We start from the raw sequence: 25,074 nt of genomic DNA on the forward strand, positions 1-25,074 counted from the left end.
AGCATTACTGACCCATGGGGTGACGTCACATCCCAACGTTTACAAGACAGACTATATTTACAGGGTGGTTTGCCACTGCTTTCCCCAGTCATCTTCCCTTTACAGCTGGGTCCTCATTTTACCGACCTCAGAAGGACGGAAGGCTGAGTTGACCTTGAGCTGGCTACCTGAAACCGACTTCCGTTGGGATCAAACTCAGGTCGTGAGCAGAGCTTTTGACTGCAGTACTGCAGCTTAACACACTGCGCCACGGGGCTCATAGTTTAGGGATTGTTTAACAGCCCTGGATGGCGTGTTCTTTGCACAGGAAAGAGACTGCAGTAGGTGACAGTGGATATTTAAAAAAACTGGTATGGGTAGTAGTCACATGTCTATAATAAAGTCTCTGAGAGGATTGAGTTACCTGCTTTACATGTCCTGCCTGGGATGCAGCTGTGAAGTCTGTCAGTTTCATAGGAAGTTTTGCCAGTTCCAGGTGTTGTCTTGTAAACAATCTGATGTATCTAGTAAAAGTTTGGATAATTTAACATTCTTTGGGTTTACTTGGATTACTTGACTACAAATGTTGGATCCGTTACGCCTGCTGAATCAAGGTATTCCTGCGGGACCCTTTTAAAAAAAATCAGGAAAATATTTTAACTTTTAGTACTGTAAAAGGGAAGTTTTAACTTTTATAAAACCTTTACATGGGTACTGATAATTGCTTTGCTGAGAAACAAAGATCCAAACTGACACAGTCTTAATTTTCTTCAGTTTTTCAGTGAACTGACTTACAGTGCATTCCTATGGGGAGTTACTCCAGTCTAAGCCCATTGAAATGAATGGGTTTAGACTGGAGCAACTCGCCTTAGGAACACACTGTTAGTGTTCTTAAAGTCCCAAGAACACTTTCCTATGCACAGTCTCCATTGACTAGCATAGCATTTACTTCTGAGTATACCTGCTTGGGATTGCTCTCTCAATCGTTCTTTGTCACAACTCTTCTAACTTAGTTAGAATCATAAAGTTGGAAGAGTCATCTAGTCCAACCCCCTGCACAATGCAGGAAATTCCGAACTACCTCCCCCCCACAGCCCTAGTGACCAGAAGATGGCCAAGATGCCCCCCTCCCATGAACTACCCAAGTTCATAGAATCAGCATTGCTGACAGATGGCCATCTAGCCTCTGCTTAAAAACCTCCAGGGAAGGAGAGCTCACCACCTCCCAAGGAAGCCTGAGCCACCAAGGAACCACTCTAACTGTTAGAAATTTCTTCTTAATGTCTAGACGGAAACTCTTTTGATTTAATTTCAACCCATTGGTTCTGGTCCGACCTTCTGGGGCAACAGAAAACAACTCGGTACCCTCCTCTATATGGCAGCCCTTCAAGTACTTGAAGATGGTTATCATATCCCCTCTCAGTCTTCTCCTCTTCAGGCTAAACATTTCCAGCTCCTTCAACCTTTCCTCCTAGGACTTGGTCTCCAGACCCCTCCGCATCTTTGTTGCCCTCCTCTGGACACGTTCCAGCTTGTCTACATCTTTTTAAATTTGCGGTGCCCAAAACTGAACACAGTCCTCTAGGTGAGGTCTAACCAGAGCAGAGTAAAGCGATATCATCACTTTGCGCGATCTGGACACTATACTTCTGTTGATGCAGCCCAAGACCGCCTTCCGTAGCAAACTTTTTTTTGTGTGTGGAAAATGCCTGGAATCCAGAGTAAATGTGCACGTGTTGTTTTCTTGCTTCCTTTGGGAACGCAGATGCTGCGGGAGCACAAGGCCACCGTTATTCAGAAGCGTGTGCGCGGCTGGCTGGCTCGCTTGCGCTACCACAGGGCTCTGGAGGCGATTGTCTACCTCCAGTGCTGCTACCGGCGCATGATGGCCAAGCGAGAGCTGAAGAAGCTGAAGATAGAGGCGCGCTCCGTGGAACACTACAAGAAGCTCAACTTTGGCATGGAGAACAAGATCATGCAGCTCCAGCGTAGAATCGACGAGCAGGTACGAGGATGCCCCACCACGGTGGGGGCAAACAGCCAGAAATCTGACACGAGTGGGGATGCTCTGAAACAAAAAAACTCTGACTTGGGCAAGATTTCCACAAGGGCAGGGCAACCCGTTGAAGACCTCCGTGTCTGTGATTATCACATCCAGTTATCGGCATGTAGTTGGCTCCCTAGTTCCTTTACAAAAATCTTTTCAGTTCAGGAATTCTCACACTTCCGAGCAATGCTGACTTCACAGATGTATTAATTTTAGGGATTAATACTCTCTGGGTTGGATCCAACCAGCTATTCTGCTGGTGAAATGGGAGGAAGGGTCCCCTTTGACACCCCAAAAGGCCGCTGCTGGGGAACTGCATGGACAAAATCCCTGAGGAGGGGGGAAGAGCTGCAGAAAGGAGATACATTGGTTGAGACTGAGCAAAAAAGGTGGCTGGATCCAACCCAGTATCTTTTTATAAAACAGAATATACGTCTTCCTTCCTCCTCTGCAAACTCCACTGTATTTCAGTAATTTAGCAGTCCCGGGTTTCCGAAGAGCCTTTACGCTAAATGGAAGATATGGCAATTTACCCTACTCAGAAAGACTTTGCTTGTGTATCACATATGATGCTGGAGTGTCCCCGTTTCAAATTCCAACGTGATCAATGGATCACTCCTATTTTCATGAAACTACCTGCCACTGTAACAGGTGATAAAATAGTTCCCTTTTTAAATTGGTTTTGGTCTATTGAGCGCAATAAATGAATTGATTGATTGATAGATAGTCCCCTTTTTGCTGGTGGATAGAGATCCAAGTATAACACTGGCGGTGGCCAAGTATCTCTCCACCATATTTTCCTTAAAGAAATAATTAAAAAAACCTCCCTATTAACTGCTCAGGACCTGTAGGTCATGCTTGAAAAGGAAAGGAAGAACATACGTTTTATTATGTATCTTTATAGTCACAAAATGCATTACTGCCCCCAAAGAGCGTGTCTTCAACAAAGGGATGTTAAGGAGAGGTATGAATGGTGGGGAGAAGGAGGTTAGTGTCTTTGATATGAATAGTGGGATGGGTAAAAATCAGTGAGCCATTTCAACGTACAAATCCTATGCCAGCACGTACCCCTTTACATGTGAAATAAAAAGCTCCGTGAGCATTGATCCCTTTTACTTTTGGCTTACCCAGAGCAAAGACTCCAAATCTTTACTCGAGAAGCTGACTAGCCTAGAGGCAACGTACAGTTCCGAGAAGGAGAAGCTGCGGAGCGACGTGGAGAGGCTTAAGATGAGCGAGGAAGAGGCCAAGAAAGCCACCATCCGGGTCTTGAGCCTTCAGGAGGAGATCGCCAAGCTCCAAAAGGAACTGCACCAAACACAGTCTGAGAAGAAGTCGATCCAAGCAAAGGCAGAGGTATACAAACAGGAAACGGACCAGGTGAGCACCCTGTTTAACTGGGTTTTGCACTGTACTGTTAAAATCACAGCACTGCCGATAGCAAAACTATTGAACATTTTAGGCTGTGTAAAATGTAGATTTAAAGGTTACGTACAGGGGAGGCAGAGACAGATTATCTGGAGAGAAATGTTGTACATAAATAATAAACAAGCAATGGTGTGAAATACAGAGGTCACATCAGAATGACTTTACTGATCAGCATTGTCTGAAGTTGCATTACCAGAACGACTCACCTATTAAGGCAGATTTAGTGCGACTTTAGCAATGAGCTGTGTGCCGTCTCTGATGCCTTTTTTCCTCTTTTTTTGTAGTTGGTGCTGGAACTGAAAGAGCAAAACACATTGCTTAAAAAAGAAAAAGATGAGCTGAACCACCGCGTCCAGGACCAAGCCAAAGAGATGACAGGTCAGCTGTGCTCGGGAGTTTGGTCCGACTTGGCTGGATTCTTCCCCCAAAAAGAGCAAAACTCTGTCCACAGTAGGAACACTTAAATTTGTGAAACTGGCACAAGGATTGCTAGTTGACCTCGGTTATGGCTCACTGACCCCAAGGAACTTCCTCTTTTTCACTGGACAGTGTAAACGCCTGCCTCTTACTGGGGAAAGTTAGGTTGTCAAAGTTGTGACTGTATGCTGTCCTCCTCCCCATTAGTTCTCTTATTAGTTTCTTCCTGCAACGAGGGGGAAAAGGCATGCCTGCTCTCACAGCTTTGATAGGAGGATGTCTAAGGACTTTCTGCTTTGACCGTAAATCACAGTTTGCCTTTTTACATCTGAGCACACGCTTCGATTTGCCCCCTTGTCTAGGAACCAAAGTTAAACTAGGAATCGGAATCTTGGTTTGCAGGGTAGAGCATGAACTGTAGTTTTTGGCTTGAGTGGAACAATAAGCTGTATGAGCCCCGTGGCGCAGAGCGGTAAGCTGCAGTACTGCAGTCGAAAGCTCTGCTCACGACCTGAGTTCGATCCCAACAGAAGTTGGTTTCAGGTAGCCGGCTCAAGGTTGGCTCAGCCTTCCATCCTTCCGAGGTTGGTAAATTGAGTACCCGGCTTGCTAGGGGTAAAGTGGAGACAACTGGGGAAGGCAATGGCAAACCACCCTGAAAACATAGTCTGCCTAGTAAACATCAAATCAACCCATGGGTCAGTAATGACCCGGCGCTTGCACAGGGGACTACCTTTACCTGCTGTGAAAGCAGAAGTCCTTAACTAAGTCACTGCACGTGAGGCGACGAGGGAGGGAAAGGAGCCTGTGACCCTGAGGATCCCTTCATCCTGGTCACCGTGGTCCCCTGTGACATCCGAACCAAGCCAGACGACATGCAGATCCGCAGATAGCTGCGCCTGCCAGCTCACAACAAAGCACTCGTTCACATTTTCGTTCCTGATTTTTCTGGCTTTCATGCAGCCGTTTCCTGAATTAAAATAGTTATTGCGGGGGAGTAGAGTTGTGGAGCATGTGTGTCGGGGGAGGAGAGGAGCTCGGTGGCTGCTCCTCGGCAGGGTCGCCGTTCCTTCAGCGTCTCCAGATGCCGCAGCTGCGCAGCGCAGACCTCATAGGGGTCGGCGGCAGAGCTCACACCCTTCTCGTTGAACCAGATGCCATGGAGAAAAGGCTCCGGGAAGAGACGAAGCAGCTGGAGCTGGACCTGAACGACGAACGGCTGCGCTACCAGAATCTGCTCAACGAGTTCAGCCGGCTTGAGGAGCGATATGACGATCTGAAGGACGAGATGAAGCTGATGGCGGTGAGTGGCTTTCGGGCCCCGGGGAAGGTTTGGTGCGAGGAAGTCCGGGGGCCGAATGGTGGAGCTGGCTGCACAGTCTGGAGGGGCAGAGAAGCCGTGGATGGGAGGGACTTTTCACCCTTCTGACTGCCCCCGGCTGCTCCCTCAAACACATGAACCCATGAAGCTACTTTCTACTGAATCAGACCCTTGGTCCATCAAAGTCAGTATTGTCTACTCAGACCAGCAGTGGCTCTCCAGGGTCTCAGGCAGGGGTCTTTCACTTCACCTACTTGCCTAGCCCCTTTAACTGGAGATGCCGGGATTAAACCTGGGACCTTCTGCATGCAAAGCAGAGGTTCTGCCACTGGGCCACGGCCCCTTTTTGCATGCACACACCTGAGCTGATCCCTCCTCCTTCAGAGAACCCTCGACTTTTCAGTTGTTAAGCTGTGCATTTCTTTATCTCATAGATATATGTGTTTTCCCTTCTGTAAAATTCTCTCGCCCAAAACATTTGTCTTTCTTGGCAAGAAGTCTAAGCCTTTCCCCAAATGCTTCTTCGTTAACACTTCAGATGACAGCAGAACAAAATCAGCCTGGTGTAGTGGTTAAGAGCGGTGGTTTGGAGTGGTGGACTCTGATCTGGAGAACCGGGTTTGATTCCCCACTCCTCCACATGAGTGGCAGATGCTAATCTGGTGAACTGGATTTATTTCCCCACTCCCACACACCAGCTGGGTGACCTTGGGCTGGTCACAGCTCTTTTTGAGCTCTCTCCGCCCCACCTACGTCACAGGGTGTCTGTTGTGGGGAGGGGAAGAGAAGGCAGTTGTAAGCCGGTTTGATTCTTCCTTAAGTGGTAGAGAAAGTTGGCGTATAAAAACTAACTCCTCCTCCTCCTTCTTCTGCAAGGCACCAAAAGGGTAAAGTAGCAGGAATATGAACACGCAAAAGCTAAACAGTGACACCGGCAATTTCTCTTTCCCTTCCCCCCCAGAACATCTCTAAACCTGGGCACAAGAGGACCGATTCCACGCACAGCAGCAATGAATCAGAATACACCTATAGCTCTGAGATCACAGAGGCCGAAGAGTACCCCATGAGAATGGAGGTAAGCTTGGAGGAGCTTTTCTGCCACGAATACTTCCCCTTCGGGCTTTCGGCAAATGCAGGCCCCTCCCTGGAAATGGGGACAGCCGCAGCAACTGCCAGAAGTGCTCCGCATTCACTCTGCCATCCTTCTCGCAGAAGTGCTTAAGATTAAAATTGCTTTTAATTAGTATATTTTATAATATCTTAGTTTATATGGAATTTTATTGTATCCGTCCAATCTATATTATGCTTTAAGTGTATTTTATATGGATTTGTGTGAACACATATTTTATATGGATTTGTGTGGTTGGCCACTGTGTGAACAGACTGCTGGACTTGATGGGCCTTGGTCTGATCCAGCAGGGCCTTTCTTATGTTCTTATAATTTATGATTATGGGCAAATAACTGGTTGCTCGGGCTTAGAAATCATCATCATTCCAAACGTGGCGTTCGTGTACAGTTAGATGCCTGTGTCTGTTTGGCAGATGTACAGTTTTTGCTAACCAAAATTAGAAGATGGAGGGTGGAAAGATGTGGCCAGGGATTTTTGTTTGTTTGTTTTTTGGCCATCTTCTGGGCATGGAGTAGGGGGTCACTGGGGGTGTGGTGGGGAAGGCGTTTTTGTGAGTTTCCTGCCATGTGTACGGGGTTGGTCTAGATGACCCTGGTGGTCCCTTCCAACTCTATGATTCTATGAATTGCATGGGAACCATTTCAGATTGTGTCGTGTGCCAGCTACAGCTGCCGCCACACAGGGAGCCATCGCTGTAGGGGCAAATATTTTTTAAACGGTGTGCATCTTGTCGCTCTTCTGTTATATAACCTTCATCTAATGGCAACCCTGTTTCTTCTCCCTTTCCCTTTCACACAAAGAAAGAAAGGTATGCGCGATTATAGACTTCAGACCTTATAGTTTCCTAGATTTCTGTCTTCGGAGCTTTATGCTTAGATGCCTTTCATATTATTAGATTTATTTACTAAAATGACTTTGTATATATGTGATTTAAAAAAAATAACCTTTTGAAAAGCCTCAGTGCCAATAAGCAACTCTCTTACTCATCATTCCTTTCTCCCCACCCCACCACCCCCTGATTCTTGCTAATTTTTAGGGTCAGTCTACACATTAACATGCTCGGCGGGTGCCGTGCTTAGCCTCACTGAGTCTGCTTGATCTTGCATCCCATGATGTCATCTTCTTGTCACTGCTATCCTGTGACCGCTCATGTGATGCTTCCGTATTTCGTGGCTAGTTTCTACGCCAGTATGACCCCTGCGTGGTGTCTTTTGGTGCTGGGGATAGAAACTCTTCATGCCGGGTGGAACAAACATGGCGCCACACGTTGTGGCGTTGTGTGGAGAAGCCATTGCGCAGGGGCTGTTCCCCGCGTTCTCTCTGTGATGACAGAGTAATGTGTAGGCTGGCCCGTCTTCTGTAGAGCAATTTGGAATCTTGCTGATCTCCCCGTGGTTGTTCCCCTTGAAGCAGGAACCAAGCGAAAAGAAGGCCCCTCTGGACATGTCTTTATTCCTCAAGCTACAAAAACGGGTTACCGAGCTGGAGCAGGAAAAGCAATACTTGCAGGATGAACTGGACAGGAAAGAGGAGCAAGTTCTTCGAGCCAAGGCCAAGGTAAAGACCCAGCAAGTTCCGCTTCGCCAGAACTGCGTCTCCTCAATTAGGGGTTGAAACGGGGTGGTCCCATTTTCTAGAAGGTCATAGATCCCTGGTTCTTGAATTTATCACTAAAAATGATTCCCAGTTTTTGTATGTAGAATGTTATCTAGACTGAAGTACCCAGCTCTCATCAATTAAGCGTTTTTGGTTTGCCATCGTTGTGGATATTAAGGATTAAGCCTTAAAGGATTAAGCTTTTTCTTTTTCTTTTTGTCATCCTAGGAAGAGGAACGGCCCCAGATGAGAGGAGCAGAACTGGAATACGAATCACTTAAGGTAATTCTGGATATTTTTATTTAGATGTTTGTGGAGCCTCTTCAGTCGGAGCAAGGCTTCCGAAGTACTGTTTCCAGGAGTCCTTTGGCAAATCATTAGAAGTAAGAAGTTATCATATAAAACCCAACATAATACTGACAGGTCCTAAGTGTCTGATTTCCCACCCCTCAATAGCTCTGTAGCAAAGGAACAAAACATTGTAGGCAAACAAGGGCAACCATTGCTGTTTTTCTGCAGCGCCAGGAGCTCGAATCAGAAAACAAGAAGCTCAAGAACGAGCTGAACGAGCTGCGGAAGGCGTTGACGGAGAAGAGCGCTCCGGGTGTCACTGCGCCAGGTGCCCCAGCATACAGGGTCCTCTTGGAGCAGATGACCTCCGTCAGCGAGGAGCTGGAGGTCCGCAAGGAGGAAGTCCTCATCCTCAGGTCACAGCTGATGAGCCAAAAGGAGGCCATTCCTACCAAGGTCAGTCGCAGTAACGAAATGGGACTCTGCCTGGAGCTTTCGTTCCAGTCAGTGGAGGGGGAACGCTTTTCACAAGGATGCAGCTGCTGTCCCCTCAAAGCAATCCACAATCCACTTCCTGCGTGCATTTAGAAAACCCTCTAAAGAGAAAAAAAGACCCCGACCCATACTTTCTTCAGTGAGGCTACTGATTTGTGGCACCATTTCCTTTAGTCTCCCGCACTGCAGGAAGATATTTTCCCAACAGTGTTGCGATCTTGTGACATGATCTCATCGTCTTTACCAACCGTCTTGTTAAGGATGGGAGAGCTTCAGGAATATCGTCAGAGGGCAGTGAGCTTGGGAAATCAAAGCAGAGCGTGACATCGACTCTGAAATTCCACTTCCTCAAGCCACACATGACCACGATGCTGAGTCCTGTGGTCTGTTGCCATTCTAATCTTTCAGACAGGGCCCCTCTGTTACTGTTACTGACGGGTAACATTTAGTAACTTCAGCATTTCCTAAAAGAAATATAATGATGAGGACTGGGCAGCCGCCCTGTATATCAGGGCAAAATGCGAGTGGCGTAGAGAAGGGGCATAATTTGTTTGTGAATTGTAGCAAAGAAATCTCTGTGAGCCTCAAAAACATCTTACCGGTATCATATACTAGGCAGGGATCCCGTCTGCACAATGGAGGAGAGGGTGCCCATCTCCCTACCCTCTGTATGGACAAGGTGGGCGCTGGTGCCAGGGGAGAGGGGGGCTACGTAGCCATTCTCTGCCATGCAGAGTGGAAACCCAGCAAAGAGATCTAACTTGGGGACGAGCCTGTTAGAAACGCCTCTTGCGCCGACACCTCCTAAATAAGGTGTTTTTGTTAATGACTGGAAGGGTCTTGCAGCCCACTGGTTGGCACGGTTTGCATCCCTCCTGGCAGGACTAAGAGGGAGCACAAGGGGCTTGAGAAGCTGGCCTTTCCCAAGTTGGCCCTTTTTCCCAGCTGGGATAGCTACAACAAAGACTAATTTGGGGTGACCAAGTGTTTCTTGTTTAATTTTCCTTGCTTGCAAATGGATTCCCAGGACGATAAGGTAAACTTGTTTCCATCTGTTATAAATGAGTTTCTTTGCTTATTTATATGCCCCTTCCCGCTCACATGGGGACCCAAAGAAGTGGGCAACATCATTCTCCTGCCCTCCATTTTGTCCTCGCCACAACAACCCTGTGAGGTACATTAGGATGAGAGTGCGTGGCCAGCCCACGGTCAACCAGGCTCCTCCCTCATAGTTCCCTCCCTCAGCCTTGGTTGTTTGTTTCTTCCCTGGCCAGCAGCAGTGGTTCAGAAACTGAGATTTAGTTAAATCTTGGGCTGCACTCTTCTTCTCCTGGCATGCTGATTCACCACTGTAACCATGGTGGGATGCTGAGTTGGACAAATGGCGGTTGCTGTAGACCGGGGGGGGGGGGGAAGGGTCGAACTCAATTGTTACGAGAGCCGGATATGACATAAATGTCACTTGGTCGGGCCGGGCCGGGCCATGCCTTGCCAGCCCAGATCGAGAGTGGGTGGGGGGTAGCTACCTCACGGGCCACATCGTAGCCATTAGGAAGAATTTTCTAACAGTTAGAGCAGTTCCTCAGTGGAACAGGCTTCCTTGGGAAGTGGTGAGCTCTCCTTCGCTGGAGGTTTTTAAGTAGAGGCTAGATGGCCATCTATCAGCAATACCTTTAGGCAGATCGTGAGAGGGAGGGCAACTTGGCCATCTTCTGGACATGGAGTAGGGGTCACTGGGGGTGTGGGGGGGAGGTAGTTGCGAATTTCCTGCATTGTGCAGGGGGGTTGGACTAGGTGACCCTGGTGGTCCCTTCCAACTCTGTGATTCTATGATTCTAAGGGGCCAGATCCGGCCCTCAGGCCTTATGTTTGACATCCCTGCCATAGACCGTAGTATGTTTCCAAGCTGATCCTAGAAGCCCACTTCAAACCATGGGGCTCTGGTAGGCATCGTTGCAAACGAAGGTGGCCACAAGTCAGGGAGGAGGGAACTAGGGCACGTGGGGGGCGATAGAAGAAGCACGGGGGCCTGAGTCACAGCCCCGACTACCAAACTATGGTTGGTCGTGGTGGCCTCTAAACCGGGCCATTATGTTCATTCCATCCCGATGAGGAAAGAAAAAAAAAAGGACTTGCAGGCTAATCCGTCTCGTAAAACTGGTTTCTCTCCATTCCCTCCAGAACACCATGACAGATTCCACAATCCTTTTGGAGGATGTTCAGAAGATGAAGGACAAGGGAGAGATAGCCCAAGCATATATTGGTCTGAAGGAGACAAACAGGTAAGTTGTTTTAGATGGCATATTACTTTAACTCAAAATGTGGTTCCTCCTCTCTGGATAGAATTGCATGGAAGCTTCTCAAATATAAGAAATAGCCTTTGATCTTTATGTATTCATTTGTGTCCCTTACTTTCCTCCAAAAACAAGGCATTTTATACACATTGCTTCTAAATTTTTTTCAATTGAAGTGAATTGGCAGAGGATTTCATCTGCACAGATCTGGCTGTTTCTTCTTTTTAGAGTATTGAGAGTTTCTATTTTAATACCTCTGTTGGGGATAAACATATTCTATACAAGTAGCACCACCTGATCCAATCTTCATGGCAAGAGTGGATCCAGATAATTTTGTGTCTGGTTTTTGATGGGCATATTTGATTTTCATAGATAGTTTTTTTTTTCTTTTTATCGATGACTATAGTTGTAGGGGTAGGACTGGAAGGCCTAATGGATCCGAAACAAGGAAGTCTCTACTCTGAATGTCTCCACCTACGAATTGAATGGCTTAGGCTAATTACCAGATCGTAATCTCATTTAACCTTAAGCATGATTCAGTCGGCTTTATCTACTGACCTCTTTTCAGCGATACAGCCACTAGAAAAAAAAACGATCGCGTTTGTGCAGGTTTGGTTAACGTTCAGCGTCCAGGAATCTCATCTCAGGGGCTACATTAAGAGAGCTGCTCTTTTCTGTAACCAAAACAATATATCCCTATGCTGTAATGAAGACACTAAAAAATAAGGAACAGCACATGGCTCAAAATGCAATAGATATATAATAGAATATAATCATCCGTGGTCACCTTGTCACGTCGGGAACTCCGTCTTGCAACACTAGTGAACTTGCTCAGTTAGTGCAAAGCTCCAACACTACATAAGCTGGTTTCACTGGGGCTGTGAGCCAGCAATGACCACAGATATAGGAACGTGTATCCTAGGTAGTTTGGCACGTTTCACCCAGAGGCTTCTTCAGCCTACAGCATTGTATATGGCCAGAATTGGTTCTCCCAGAAGGTTTCCTGAAGCAATGAGTGTTGTTGAAACGTCACCGAGAATTAAGCTGTTTCATACGTCACAAGCTTTGGTCATGGACTCTGAGAGAGGGGTGTGACTATTCGTGAATGAGCATTGTTGTCATATGCCACTTTTGTGTCTTGTGTTTGGTGTTAGTGTGTATGCATCGTTCCTCTTGACACTTAGCATTAGGGCTAGATTAGTCATTCTTGTCTGTGCTGTATGTTGATTGAATTATAGAATATATCTGTTGCATTTTGGGCCACGTGCTGCTCTTTTCTGTAAGGCATACATTTTCCCCAGCTGTGAAGATTGATGATCCCTTTTTTTTAGCAGAACTGTTGGCTCACATTGTTTCCTTTTTTTCATTAACACGTCGCATCATCCTCATACTCATCACCACTGTTATCCTTTTTTGTGTTTTTGCATTTTAAAAACCATTTTGCTTGGAAGATCGTCTCTCCAGGACTGTCATATGCTGAATGAGGACGGAGAGCTGTGGCTGGTATATGAAGGGCTAAAACAAGCCAACAGGTTACAAGATTCCTCAGGATGGGGATTATTGGTTCTGCAGTCTCTCTCTCTTGCTCTCTCCGCCATGGCTAACCTGCTGCAGAACTGCTTCAGCCAATAACATTTCTTATGCGTTAGCACTTTACAGATTTTATTCAAGTTGATTTATGTTGGGGGGGCGGGGGAGAAAAAGAGAAAGAAAATATGATTAGAATCATAGAGTTGGAAGGAACCACAAGGGTCATCAAGTCCAACCCCTTGCACAATGCAGGAAATTCACAACTACCTCCCCCCCACACGCACACCCTTAGTGACCTAAAGATGGCCAGGATGCCATCTTGGCCAGAAGATGGCCAAGATGCCATAATTTGAACTATCTGTCAAAGTCCAGCATTTAAAAAACAGTGCCCACATCTCTCTTTAGTATGGCTGGGCATTTCCCAGGGCCCACCTCTGGCCGGACAGGACCTTTGAGTTGCAGCAACCCTTTCAGCTGGTTTTTGAGCAGGAAACTCCTGACCCGTTCAGTATGCAAGCGCGGACCAGGAGACAACCGCTGACAGAGCAAGAGGAGAGAGCGCACGTGGGGGTCGATCCTGCTGCTCTCCTGTTTTGTTGCCGCTGTGGCCCCACCTGGCTATCTGTGTGAGGACAAGGACAGGAGCAGCAGCTGGGACTGTTGTCAGTGGTCGCTTTGTCTCCCCACCCCCCACCCCTTTCCGGGATTTTATTTCCTCTGTGAAAACAGAAAGAGAGAGGGCGAGTGAGGAAGCGCATAGCAGCAGCTGTCCTGCCTCCTTGTCTTCCTTCATCAGTGTGACCCTCTGTTTCTGATGGCAAGGAGGAGGAGCAGTTGCCAAAGGAGGGGCACTAAAGATGCCCAGCCTGGCATCCCTCAAAACCCTAGAGCTGCCATGGGATAGAAAAATTTATAAGCCAAATCTATATTGTTAATTCTAATAGGCTTTAAACAGGCTTTAAATCACTTTAAACAGTGATTATGTGGCCCATGGGGGAGAGATTACAGTGACCTGAAACAAGCAGAACCAGAGAACCAGGTTTGATTCCTCCACTCCTCCACATGAGCGGAGGATGCTAATCTGGTGAACCGGGTTGGTTTCCCCACTCCTACACGTGAAGCCAGCTGGATGATCTTGGGCTAGTCGCACTCTCTCAGCCCCACCTACCTCACAGGGTGTCTGTAGTGGGGAAGGGAAGGTGATTGTGAGCCAGTTTGATTCTTCCTTAAGTGGTAGAGAAAGTCGGCATATAAAAACCAACTCCTCTTCTTCTTCTTCTTCTTCTTCTTCTTCTTCTTCTTCTTCTCCTTCTCCTTCTCCTTCTCCTTCTCCTTCTCCTTCTCCTTCTCCTTCTCCTTCTCCTTCTCCTCACCTGACAAAATAAAACAAAAAATCGTCATGAATAGCTGTCTCGGGAAAAGGGAAATAGTCATGATATCAATTCAATAAAATATACCTGTTGACGCAGGAAGTTTTTCTCAAAACTGCCATGACTGCAACATAGTCTGTCCATACCTGACATAACACATGTCGCTGTCGAATGCATTCACTCATTTGACAGTCTTCAACATTCCCCAAGTACCCGTTCCTCTATTAGCAGTTATCTAATTTAGCGGTCAGTCTCTCGGCGAGGGTAGCTTCTTGTGCGCTTTCGGCAAGGCGAGTTTGACGTAACGGATACCCCCGTAACGGATACCCTTTTAACCTTGTGTCTTTCCTTTCGTTGTGCTGCTAACAAAAAAACTAAACGTTAACATCTTCATCTTTTTTGTAAGTCTGCCAGAAGCTAACTCGGGGGTAGCAATGTTGTGCTGCAGGGAAGGGCAAAGGGAGAGGTGGCTGAGCGGCTTTTGCTTCTTGCCTTGACGTTCTAGAAGCAGTAGAATTCTAGAGCAAGTTGCAGAGAAACAGAAGGTAAAGGATTCACCTTTTACCTTCCCGTGCTTGGTCAACATAGCTCTTAGCTTGTGCGCTTAGGTAAATTTAAACCCTTGAAGAGTGTCTGCTAGACCATCTTAGTTGTTGTAAGGCTCATGGGCAGAAATCAGAGGCACTGTGCTAGTATCAGTCACGGTACGTCAGCATCCTTAATTTCTTTCCTCTCTTCCCACAATCCGCATATGGATGATAAATCATTTGTTCACACGGCCAAGGCGACATAATGAATCAGCAACACAACCAGATTCTTGATTCTGGATCTCACGCTTGACTCCCCCATAGTATTCCTCTGTTTTAGGGGGGGAAATATCTATTCCATTCTATTTTAGGATCTGGTCAGTAGTTGTTTGGGGGAAGCTTCTCTTTCTCTTTAAGAGCCAGCGTGTTGGTTAAGAGCAGTGATTTGGAGTGGTGGACTCTGATCTGGAGAGCCGGGTTCGATTCCCCACTCCTCCACATGAGCGGCGGAGGCTAATCTGGTGAACTGGGTTTGTTTCCCCACTCCACATGAAGCTAGCTAGGTGACCTTGGGCAAGATATAGCTCTGTTAGAGCTCTCTCAGCCCCACCTACCTCACAGAGTGTCTGTTGTGGGGAGGGGAAGGGAAGGCGATTGTAAGCCGGTTTGAGTCTGCCTTAAGTGGTAGAGAAAGTCGGCATATAAAAACCAACTCTTCTTCTTCTTCTAAACCATTAATATTGAAGAAAATTCCTTCACGTAAACAATTGATTGGCTTGTGTAGCTGTTCTTTTTCTTCAACTCGCAGACAGTTTGGGGGGGGGGGGCTCTCCTGGATTAATGGACCAGTCCCTGAGGTCTAGGGACCAGAGGTGGCCCAAGACGCTGGCAGAAAATCAGAACAAGTCCCCTCCCTGTAGTTGCCAAAAAGCAAAATAATAAACCAAACGATTGATAATTTGCTGCCCTGTAACGCTGCTCCAGATCCTGAATCTGACGGCCTTACTTTGCGTAATTGTGGAGGGTGCCCGCTGTGTTAAAACGGTGGCTTCAGTTATTTCTGTGTAGCGGAGAGCCTTTAAACCAAGGGGGAAGCCAAGGCAGTATCAAGCAGGGTCAGAAACTCAGCGTGATGTCGCATTGATAGATCAGTGGAGTTTGAGGCACTTAAAAGGGTTTAAAGAGTCTTCTGTGTTTTTTTTTTCTCCATTCTTTTTCCACGCAAGTCAGCTGCTAGACTCCTTTGAACAGCCTCTGGCATTTCGGACCTCGGGTGAGGATTAGCCGCGCGCACTCTTAACGAAGTGTTTTCTCCTTCCGTGTCTTCCCTTCCCTCTCCGCCTCCCCCCCACAAACGTCCTTTGTCGACCGGGCTTCCCACAGGCTCCTGGAATCCCAACTGCAGACCCAGAAGAGGAGCCACGACAACGAGCTGGAGGCCCTCCGGGGCGAGATCCAGAGTCTGAAGGAGGAGAACAACCGCCAGCAGCAGCTGCTGGCCCAGAACCTGCAGCTGCCCCCGGAAGCTCGGATAGAGGCCAGCCTTCAGCACGAGATCACCCGCCTGACCAACGAGAACTTGGTGAGCCAGAGATTAAAGTGGCGTAAAGTGTGTCGAAGAGACCTGGGGGGTGGGGTCCTGTTTGCACAGATTTCCAGGGGGAAACCCAGCTGTCATTGGCACACGTGCAAAGGACCTCTGATGCACCATTGCTGTCAACCAAGCAGGATTCAGGAACTCGTAGCTTGGAAGGCTTCTGGAGCAGGGAGGGGGGGAATTGATTGGAGCCCCCATCCCCCGTTCTCGAGGCTTGCTTAGTTTAGATTCTCACCGTCTCCCTGAGGGCCTTTTTAGACTGTTCTCCCCATAGCATTGACAGGGGGTTACCGCACTTTGTATTCCCAGCGATGTATTAAGAGTTTGAAAACGTTATAAAAAAATCGCTTTAAAAGGGTTTTTGGATACCACGGCTTATAAATGGTTGGAAGACGTCTTCACAGCTAAAGGAGCCAAACAAAGTGCGAACAGTATTTTTTATAACGTTTTCAAACTCTTAATACATCAGTGGGAATACATAGAAAGTGCGAACAGTATTTTTTATAACGTTTTCAAATTCTTAATACATCGCTGGGAATACAAGTGCGGTAACCCCCAAAGTTACACAAGTAGCACAAAATGAATGTAATGGGAGGGAAGAGAGATTAGCTTGTTGCAGTTCAGTTATAGCCCTTTTTTTGGCAGGACGGCCAGACTGTTTTAGCCACTTCTTAAAAACAAAGCAGGAAAAAAAGGGCATGTACTGAAATGCTTCTAAAAGAAGCCCACAGCCTTAAAAAAAAAAAAAAAACAGAGAAAAGTGTCTATGAAATCTCATAGGAGGAAAGGTACAGGCTGATTTTAAAAAGAAATACTTGAGCTGTATAGCAAGAGTGCTTATCTTCTGAAGAACTGGGGGTGGGGGAAACTTCCCAAAATGGCACTCCTCTGGGAAGCAGCATGGCCTGCTACAGGTGCTGCATTTTCCGACCAACCAAAAGGAATAAGATGTTTTGAATGCTGGGGAAATGCAGCGGCCCTGTGACAGAGAGCTTGACAAAACGCACAAGAATGAGAAAGAGCTGTGTGCGCACACACACAAGGATCACTTGGGAACGCTTGTAGTGGCTCAGGTAGCCTAGGGCTGCTTAGCAGGTGCAGCTTTACGTTAGGACAGACCAGGGAGACAACTAGACAAGAGTCTCGATAGAAAATAGGCACATTTGGCTTCAGCCAAAAATCTCTGCGGCTTGTGTGGTTCTGTTTAAACAAAGACTGATTTATTTACACGTACGATAGCTTCTTTTACTCTGTAAACCGAAGAAAGGGATCGCTTTCTCACGGGGCTCGTAAACTAAACTATACCTACATAAACAAAATGCCCAAGGTACAATGTGAGAAAAGACAGAGTGGAGAGATTTAACTTTGCAAGTCAAAAAGCGCTGCTTTTTTTTGCATAACCTTGGAGACGTTTTTGGGTACCGTACTTGGCATTCAAAGTGTCCCCGTATCAGCTAAATGCTGCTCTTGACTGGTTAGCACTGGAACTATTAACAAACCCTTTTGCAGGATAGTCTAATAATGACCGTAGTGCAGCCGGCTTCACACAAAAAGTACCAAGGGTTTTAAAATCACCCTGGTATTCCTGCTCCTGCCACCGCTACGATTTCCAATTTAAAAAAAACAATGACGAGGGAGGGGATAGGCTGTATTTGTATGGCTTGGGAAGCCATTCCTTGGCCAGAGGTTCTATTGTCGGCTGGAGGTTAGTTTATTCCATTTGGCCAGGTTCCTGCCCTGACTCCGTCCAAACTGTGTGCCTAGACGAAACACGGTAGACATGTTAACGCTTTCCTTCTATTAGGCCACCTCTTCCTGTGTAAGTTACTCGTACATGGTTTAAGAGTGTTGGCTTTATTGCATTTCCTTGATTTCTTGTTAACACTTTCATGAGCTCTAACTCCATAATAACCAATATTTATGTCCACTCATCAAACTCAGCCATTGGCTGTAGCATTGACTGTTATTCAACATAACTGATATGGTATAGCCCAGGGGTGTCAAACTCAATTGTTACGAGGGCCGGATATGACATAAATTCCACTTGGCCGGGCCAGACCATGGCTCACCAGCCCAGATCGAGAGTGGAGGGGGGTGGCTGGCTCGCGGGCTGGATAAGAGCTCTCAAGGGGCCGAATGCGGCCCGCTGGCCTTATGTTAGACACCCTTGGTATAGCCTATTCCATCGTGTTGCTGCAATTGACCAGGTTTATTGCAAGAATTACATTTTTCATGTACCCGCTGAAGGGGATATTTACAGCTTGACTGAGGTGTTTTCTGCTGTCACCAAAATGGGCACAACTGTTTGGAAGGGAAGTAATCCTACCAACCAAACCCTTTCCGCAAGAGTCAGCTATTTCTGTGGTATGATACAGATACTGACCAATATGACCCCGCTGAAGCCCTATACTCCTGACCGAACCAGTTCTTAAAGTTTAAAAAAGAATGCATGTGTTCTGAATCGTCTTTAGTTGCCATCTTGTTTTGAAATATCTTTTAAAAGCTACACTTTTATATAATGACTTCTGCCTGCCGTGTATATCTGCAGGCTATAAATGTTGCATCCTTGCTCTGTGAGGGGAAAGAACCAGCGTTAAGAGCGATGGTTTGGAGCGGTGGAGTCTGATCTGGAGAACCGGGTTCGATTCCCCACTCCTCCACATGAGCGACGGAGGCTAATCTGGTGAACTGGATTTGTTTCCCCACTCCTACACATGAAGCCAGTTGGGTGACCTTGGGCAAGTCACAGTTCCCTTAGAGCTCTCTCAGCCCCACCTACCTCACAGGGTGTCTGTTGTGGAGAGGGGAAGGGAAGGTGATTGTGAGCCGGTTTGAGTCTCCCTTAAGTGGCAGAGAAAGTCGGCATATAAAAACCAACTCCTCTTCTTCATAGTAGTCTCGTCTGCCTTAAGGTCACTATAGTTGCACTCGACCTTTGCTTGAGCAGTTTTGCTGAAATATTGGAGCCTCAGAACCCACGCTCTGCCTGTTTTTTCAGTATTATGAGGAGTTATATGCAGATGACCCTCCGAAGTATCAGTCGTACCGGATTTCGCTTTACAAACGGATGATAGTATGTACCGCGGCGCAGAACGTCTTTCTTTGTGACTTCCGGAGCGCTAACTGAAGAGCTGGCTGCTTTCTTCCCTCTCCAGGAGACTCTTTTTCGGAGAACTTCATAATCTCCTCCCCTCAGAGCTTGTCGTTGTGTTAATTGTGTCAGCGTCACTGTCTGTGTCAGCGCACAGTTTGTTACTAATGACAGCTTGCCGTTTCGTACGCCACAGCACGATCGAAGCAGACTCGAGGCCCCGCTTTGGCATGTGAACGTAACATTCGGAATAAGAGATTTGAAATCAGGAGTCTTCCGTGTTCTCGGATTTGTACTTCGATAAACATTCGCTACCATATGATGTGGTGGCGGCTGCTAGCGTAGTGGACTCTGATCTGGGGAACCGGGTTTGATTCCCCACTCCTCCACATGAGCAACGGAGGCTAATCTGGTGAACTGGATTTGTTTCCCCACTCCTGCAAATGAAACCTGCTGGGTGATCTTGGGCTAGTCACAGCTCTCTTAGAGCTCTCTCAGCCCCACTTACCTCACAGGGTGTCTCTTGTGGGGAGGGGAAGCGAAGATGATTGTAAGCCGGTTTGAGTCTCCCTTAAGTGGTGGAGAAAGTCGGCATATAAAAACCAGCTCTTCTTCTTTTTAAAAGGGCTAGGGAAATTCATTGCAGATAGGTCTTCCCTGATGGCTAAAAAGAGAACTTCCATGTTCAGAGGAAGCATGCCTCTACATACCAGCTGCTGGGGGCGGGGGCCAAAAGCCGTGGATGGATGTAGGCTTTCTGGCAGCATCTGTCTGGTGACTCTTGAGAAACAGCCTGCCAGGCTAGAAGGATCTTCAGTGTGATCCAGCAGGACTCTTTCTGTGTTCTTGTTTTAAAGGCGACACGTGTAGAACTGAATTCTAGTGATAATTCCAGACGAGCCGCCATATTAGTCTGTAGCAGCAGAATAAAACAGGAGTCTAGGGGCACCTTAAAGGCACAGGTAGACAATACCTAGCAAATTTGCATTCTCTCTGGACCCACGAGTGACACCACACTATGAGGTTCAGTATGAATACGTTGGTATACTTAAGCTATTGATTCCTCGCCTCCACATGAGCGGTGGACAATTATCTGGTGAACCGGGTTGGTTTCCCCACTCCTACACATGAAGTCAGCTGGGTGACCTTGGGCTTGTCACAGCTCTGTTAAGAGCTCGCTCAGCCCCACCCACCTCACAGGGTGTCTGTTGTGGGGAGGAGAAGGGAAGGTGATAAAAACCAACTCTTCTTCTATCCCTGTGGAAGAGTTTTGACTCCATTGCGCTGCATGTATTTCAAGATGCTTTATACAGTGTCTGATGTCTTGGGCAGTGTGCAGGCTTTGCAAACCTCAGCCAGATGGTGCCGTTTCCTTTCAGCTGCGCTCAGTTCCTCTTCTAGCACTAACCATGCTGGTCTGTTTTTGGGTTTTTTTTTTTTTGCATATTGCATATATGATGGCAATTTCAGTCTCTGACCCGTCCCTTTTATGTTTATTGCACAGGATTTGATGGAGCAGCTCGAAAAGCAGGACAAGACCGTCCGCAAGCTGAAAAAGCAGCTCAAAGTCTTTGCCAAGAAGATCGACGAACTTGAAGGTACGGCCGTGCAAAGAGTGTTTTGCCCTCTTCCTTCACTGTCCCCGAGGCACGGAGCCTTCAAACAGTGACAACTAGAGGCAATAACTGGAAAGCAGCATTAACGCTTGTGTACCTCTGACCCATTGTAAAAATGGCTGTAAATGGTGGTTTGTTGAAGGAGGAGGGGCATCAGGGCCTGAAAGCGGAGCACAGAGTATTTGAACAAGAGACTCCTGGGGCTGTTTTCCCCTTAGAAAGTTCTTTGCGGCGCTTTAATAAATTGGATGCAAGCTTGGTGCGAGCTATAGACAGTTGTGTGTTTTGGAATCCAGCTGTTGTATATTTTGGAATCCAGCTGATTTTTCAGTACCGTGGTGACCACATGAAGCTGCCTTCTACTGAATCAGACCCTTGGTCCATCAAAGTCAGTATTGTCTACTCAGACCGGCAGCGGCTCTCCAGGGTCTCCGGCAGAGGTCTTTCACATCACCTACTTGCCTAGACCCTTTAACTGGAGAGGCCGGGGATTGAACCTGGGACCTTCTGCATACCAAGCAGATGCTCTACCACTGAGCTACGGCCCCTCCCCTGTTTTGATGGAACTGATCATGCATTAGAAGAGTATTTATTTAGCCAGTGGAGATCAGATTGCTTCCAGGTGAACAAAGTCTCTTTTTTAAAGGACTGAATTCCAGATTGAATTCTTGCTTCATTTTTCAGGCACGTTTGCGAATGCAGGCTGCAACTCTGCCCATAAATTAATTCCCACTGTACCGTAATGGAGTTAAAAAATGCCAGTGGGCATGATTGATCTTTTGGGCCCTGCCTAAAACAGTCATTATTTGACTAAATGCCTGCATAAGGGGGTGGGGGGAACAGCGCTTATTAATCTTGATAAATGGTTCGCTCCTGTAAGACTGTCTGCCAGAGACAATATTTACTGTGCAAAGAAGATTTCCACTCAGCTCAAAATGGTCCCTCCTTTGCCATTCACTGAGCAGAGACAGCTCCCTGCTCAGTCCACACATAAGTATCCCCTCCCTTTTCACCTGATCAGGCTTTTATCCTTCAGGGGAAGTGACACATTCAAACTATGGACTTCTTCTGCAGGAGGAACCCAAAGGTTTGCTCCGTTACTAACTGAGTTAAGACCTTTGACTTAGTGAAACAGCAGTAGGGAGTGTCCTGGATTCAGCTCCTGCTTTCTGTTTGCCTGCACTAAATGTAGCTTCGAAGGCACGGGTGCGGAACTGGTAGCCTTCAGAACTCATGCGATGTAAGAATTCAGGCAATGGATGGAACTGTTTTTAAACTGCAGGAAATTTTAGCAGGCTTATCTGATGTCCCATGGGCTGACTCTAGCAGTTTTTTTGTAGGGGGTATACAATTGTATCTAATATTCTGCACTGACACTAAGGTAGAAGACAAGGTAAGTTTCCAGTTCAGCATACAGAACGTGCTTTTGGCTTGGTTGCTGAAGGTATTCCCTTAGCATGCCCCAATTCCAAATTTTCAGTTTCAATCTTTTTTTGAAGGGATGCTTTCTTGTTTAAAGTGTATGCTAGGATTTTTTTAAAGCTCCTTTTGTTCCTAAATCTCTGATATTAGATTATTCAGACCAAAACAGTATTCTCTTTTAACAATTCAGGGCACAGACAGACATAGTGTTTTTGCCTCCTTATCTAGGGAGGATATAAACACACAACGAAGAAGAATATGATAGATTTTCTAGTCCAAGTGAAAAGTAAACTAGAATGTCAACGTTTGGTTTTTTTTTTGTAGGGGTGTCACTTCTTGGACATGTTGTGTGGTGTTTCCTGAGCCAGTGTTTGCATTTCCTTTAAAAGATGAAAGCAGAATCCATAGAGAGAAGGTAGAAAAGCACAGCAATGCGTTACGGGATAGCCAAGAATACTGTTCCTTGTTGGATGGAGATTGACATCAGCAGGAGGTCAACTTATCTTTAGGGAACAAGATGCCCTTTAACATCTAGTCATTGAGCAAAGTTATACAGATGTAGGGTGTTTTTTTTTAATGAAGTAAAAAAGTTATATTTGTGAATACTCCTGTTCTGCTAATTCGCATTCACTTGAGTCAATTATTCAACTTTTAGTTATTTCTAAAATTACCTTTGGGGCTGATTTATACTGCGCCTAAACAGGGTTATGTTGGGATTTTAAAGTCTAGAGATCAGAAGCACATGCTTGTTTTGACCCTCTGTTGGTTCGCGTCCACACATCTGTGTTGGCTTTCCTTCACAGAGCACATGAGCTCAGTTTACATTGCTCCTGTCTTCCTGGATTGGCAGATCATACCGAACAATTCATGTGATGACGTGGGAGTAACAGTTTAATTCATGACGTGGGAGTAAGAGTTTAAAGTAACCTGAAGGGACTTATCTACTCTTTCAAGGGGAATACAAAGGGACACGTGAAACTTCTCGATTGGAACTTAAATATTAGTTGCGCTAGGTTTTAAAACTATCATTTTTCTCCCTCTCTTGATGAAGTTGGCCAGATGGAAAACATCTCACCTGGACAGATAATTGATGAGCCGATCCATCCCGTTAATATTCCCAGGAAGGAAAAAGATTTTCAAGGAATGTTGGAATATAAGAAAGAGGATGAGCCAAAGCTTGTCAAAAATCTTATTTTAGGTAAATGTGCCTTCTATTTACAAAATGTATTGCAGGATGTTGCAGATAAATAGGTTGATATTTGTTGTGCCCCGTTTATCTAATGTTAGAGGAAAGAACAACAATTCCATCAATTAATTGTCACTCGTCACCAAATGAGCTTTGACTCATAAAAGCTGAAATGTTTTTGTTGGTCTTTACATTGCTACTAGACTCAGATTTTCTTCTTCTACTCCAAACTAACACGGCTGCCCACCTGAAACAAACTGCATTAAGTAACTGTAATTCATAATACCAGTTGTACGGCACGTCCACTTGGTGCCTTCTGTAACTTTACACTATTCTGTAACGGGTTCAGATAATTCGGGATCGGCAAGCTCGAGAGGAATCGTAACCTTGGTAAAAATCTACAGAGTTCCTCTGAATTTGCGTGTCTGTGCTCTTTCTCAGATTTGAAGCCACGCGGGGTTGCCGTCAACCTCATCCCGGGTCTGCCGGCGTACATTTTGTTCATGTGCGTCCGCCACGCCGACTACCTGAACGATGATCAAAAAGTCAGGTCTCTGCTGACTTCCACAATTAACGGCATCAAAAAAATTCTGAAGGTCGGTTTAATTTGGCTTCTAATTTTTATAAGTCAGGATTGCGTTCGTTAAAAGGGGCTGCTTTTGTTCCATAGTGCCACTTGCACGATAAATATGCAGATGCATGTGTGTTCTCCAACCAGCGATGGAACAGGAACTCTCAAAAGAAAAACACTGCTTGGGTTTAGGCTGATCCTAACTGGAGTCCTAAAAACCAGGTGTTTGTTAAAGAATATTCATTCTATCTAGGGAGAAACAGATTTCTTTCATTTGTATTACTGGACACAGATACAAGGTTTGTCTTTACAGTTTTCTGCAGCCTGCTCTAGAATTCCAGCATGGTGTAGTGGTTAAGAGCGTTTGTTTGGAGCGGTGGACTGTGATCTGGAGAACCAGGTTTGATTCCCCACTCATCCACATGAGCAGCGGGGGCTAATCTGGTGAACTGGATTTGTTTCCCCACTCCAACACGAAACCAGCTGGGTGACATTGAGCAAATCACATTCTCTCAGCTTCACCTACCTCACAGGGTGTCTGTTGTGGGGAGGGGAAGGGAAGGTGATTGTAAGTCGGTTTGAGTCTCCCTTAAGTGGTAGAGAAAGTCGGCATATAAAAACCAACTCTTCTTCTTCTTCTGTATTTTGTTGCTGTTTGAGTTGAAGTTAGAGTCAGGGAATGTATATGTTTAACAACTCATATACTAAAACAACTACATTTCTTGTCCATGGTGATTGCATCTAGATAGCAATTCTTATTGATCTTCTTTAAAACAAGAACACATAACCAAAGTAAGGGATGATAACAGCAACAGGTGGGGTTCCCTTATCTTTCCATACAACAGTCTTATAGGGAAATAGACTTGCCCTTGCCTAGAAAGCACACATGAGTCTGGAAGAGCAAAGCATGTCTCTCACCAGGTGGCCAGCTTTTTTCTGGTAAAGGCCCTTATGCATTTGCTGTAGTTTTGCCTAACAAACTCCTCAAATCATTCTGGATAACAGTTCTCATTATTGACAAGTTAACCTAGATACGGAGAAGGTTCCCTGTGTAACTCCCAGCTCTGCATTGGGAGTCTACTGCTCTGTTATCTATTGAATTGTTAATTTAATATTCATTTGTAGCACTGGCTGGGGGGTGGGTGGGTCAAGACTATAAGAAGCAG

At 46.2% G+C, this 25,074-nt stretch overlaps 1 protein-coding gene and 1 non-coding gene across 2 annotated transcripts in view; one reads left to right on the plus strand and one right to left on the minus strand.

Annotated features, from left to right (window-relative positions):
• MYO5A (myosin VA) overlaps nucleotides 1-25,074 on the plus strand; it is a 98,711-nt gene that overhangs the window by 69,477 nt on the left and 4,160 nt on the right. The window contains exons 21-35 of the mRNA XM_056865934.1: nucleotides 1,745-1,984; nucleotides 3,158-3,406; nucleotides 3,739-3,832; nucleotides 5,026-5,174; nucleotides 6,154-6,267; nucleotides 7,736-7,879; nucleotides 8,147-8,200; nucleotides 8,438-8,665; nucleotides 10,886-10,986; nucleotides 12,450-12,530; nucleotides 15,809-16,007; nucleotides 19,021-19,095; nucleotides 20,618-20,711; nucleotides 23,203-23,349; nucleotides 23,779-23,933. Coding sequence (XP_056721912.1) covers nucleotides 1,745-1,984; nucleotides 3,158-3,406; nucleotides 3,739-3,832; nucleotides 5,026-5,174; nucleotides 6,154-6,267; nucleotides 7,736-7,879; nucleotides 8,147-8,200; nucleotides 8,438-8,665; nucleotides 10,886-10,986; nucleotides 12,450-12,530; nucleotides 15,809-16,007; nucleotides 19,021-19,095; nucleotides 20,618-20,711; nucleotides 23,203-23,349; nucleotides 23,779-23,933 — 2,124 coding nt within the window. The remainder of the gene's footprint in view (nucleotides 1-1,744; nucleotides 1,985-3,157; nucleotides 3,407-3,738; nucleotides 3,833-5,025; nucleotides 5,175-6,153; nucleotides 6,268-7,735; nucleotides 7,880-8,146; nucleotides 8,201-8,437; nucleotides 8,666-10,885; nucleotides 10,987-12,449; nucleotides 12,531-15,808; nucleotides 16,008-19,020; nucleotides 19,096-20,617; nucleotides 20,712-23,202; nucleotides 23,350-23,778; nucleotides 23,934-25,074) is intronic.
• On the minus strand, nucleotides 21,206-21,280 carry TRNAT-GGU (transfer RNA threonine (anticodon GGU)). The gene has a single exon. It is a non-coding gene; the product is annotated as a tRNA-Thr (tRNA).

Source organism: Euleptes europaea, chromosome 20 (genome assembly GCF_029931775.1).
Source record: "Euleptes europaea isolate rEulEur1 chromosome 20, rEulEur1.hap1, whole genome shotgun sequence".
Lineage (NCBI taxonomy): Eukaryota > Metazoa > Chordata > Lepidosauria > Squamata > Sphaerodactylidae > Euleptes > Euleptes europaea.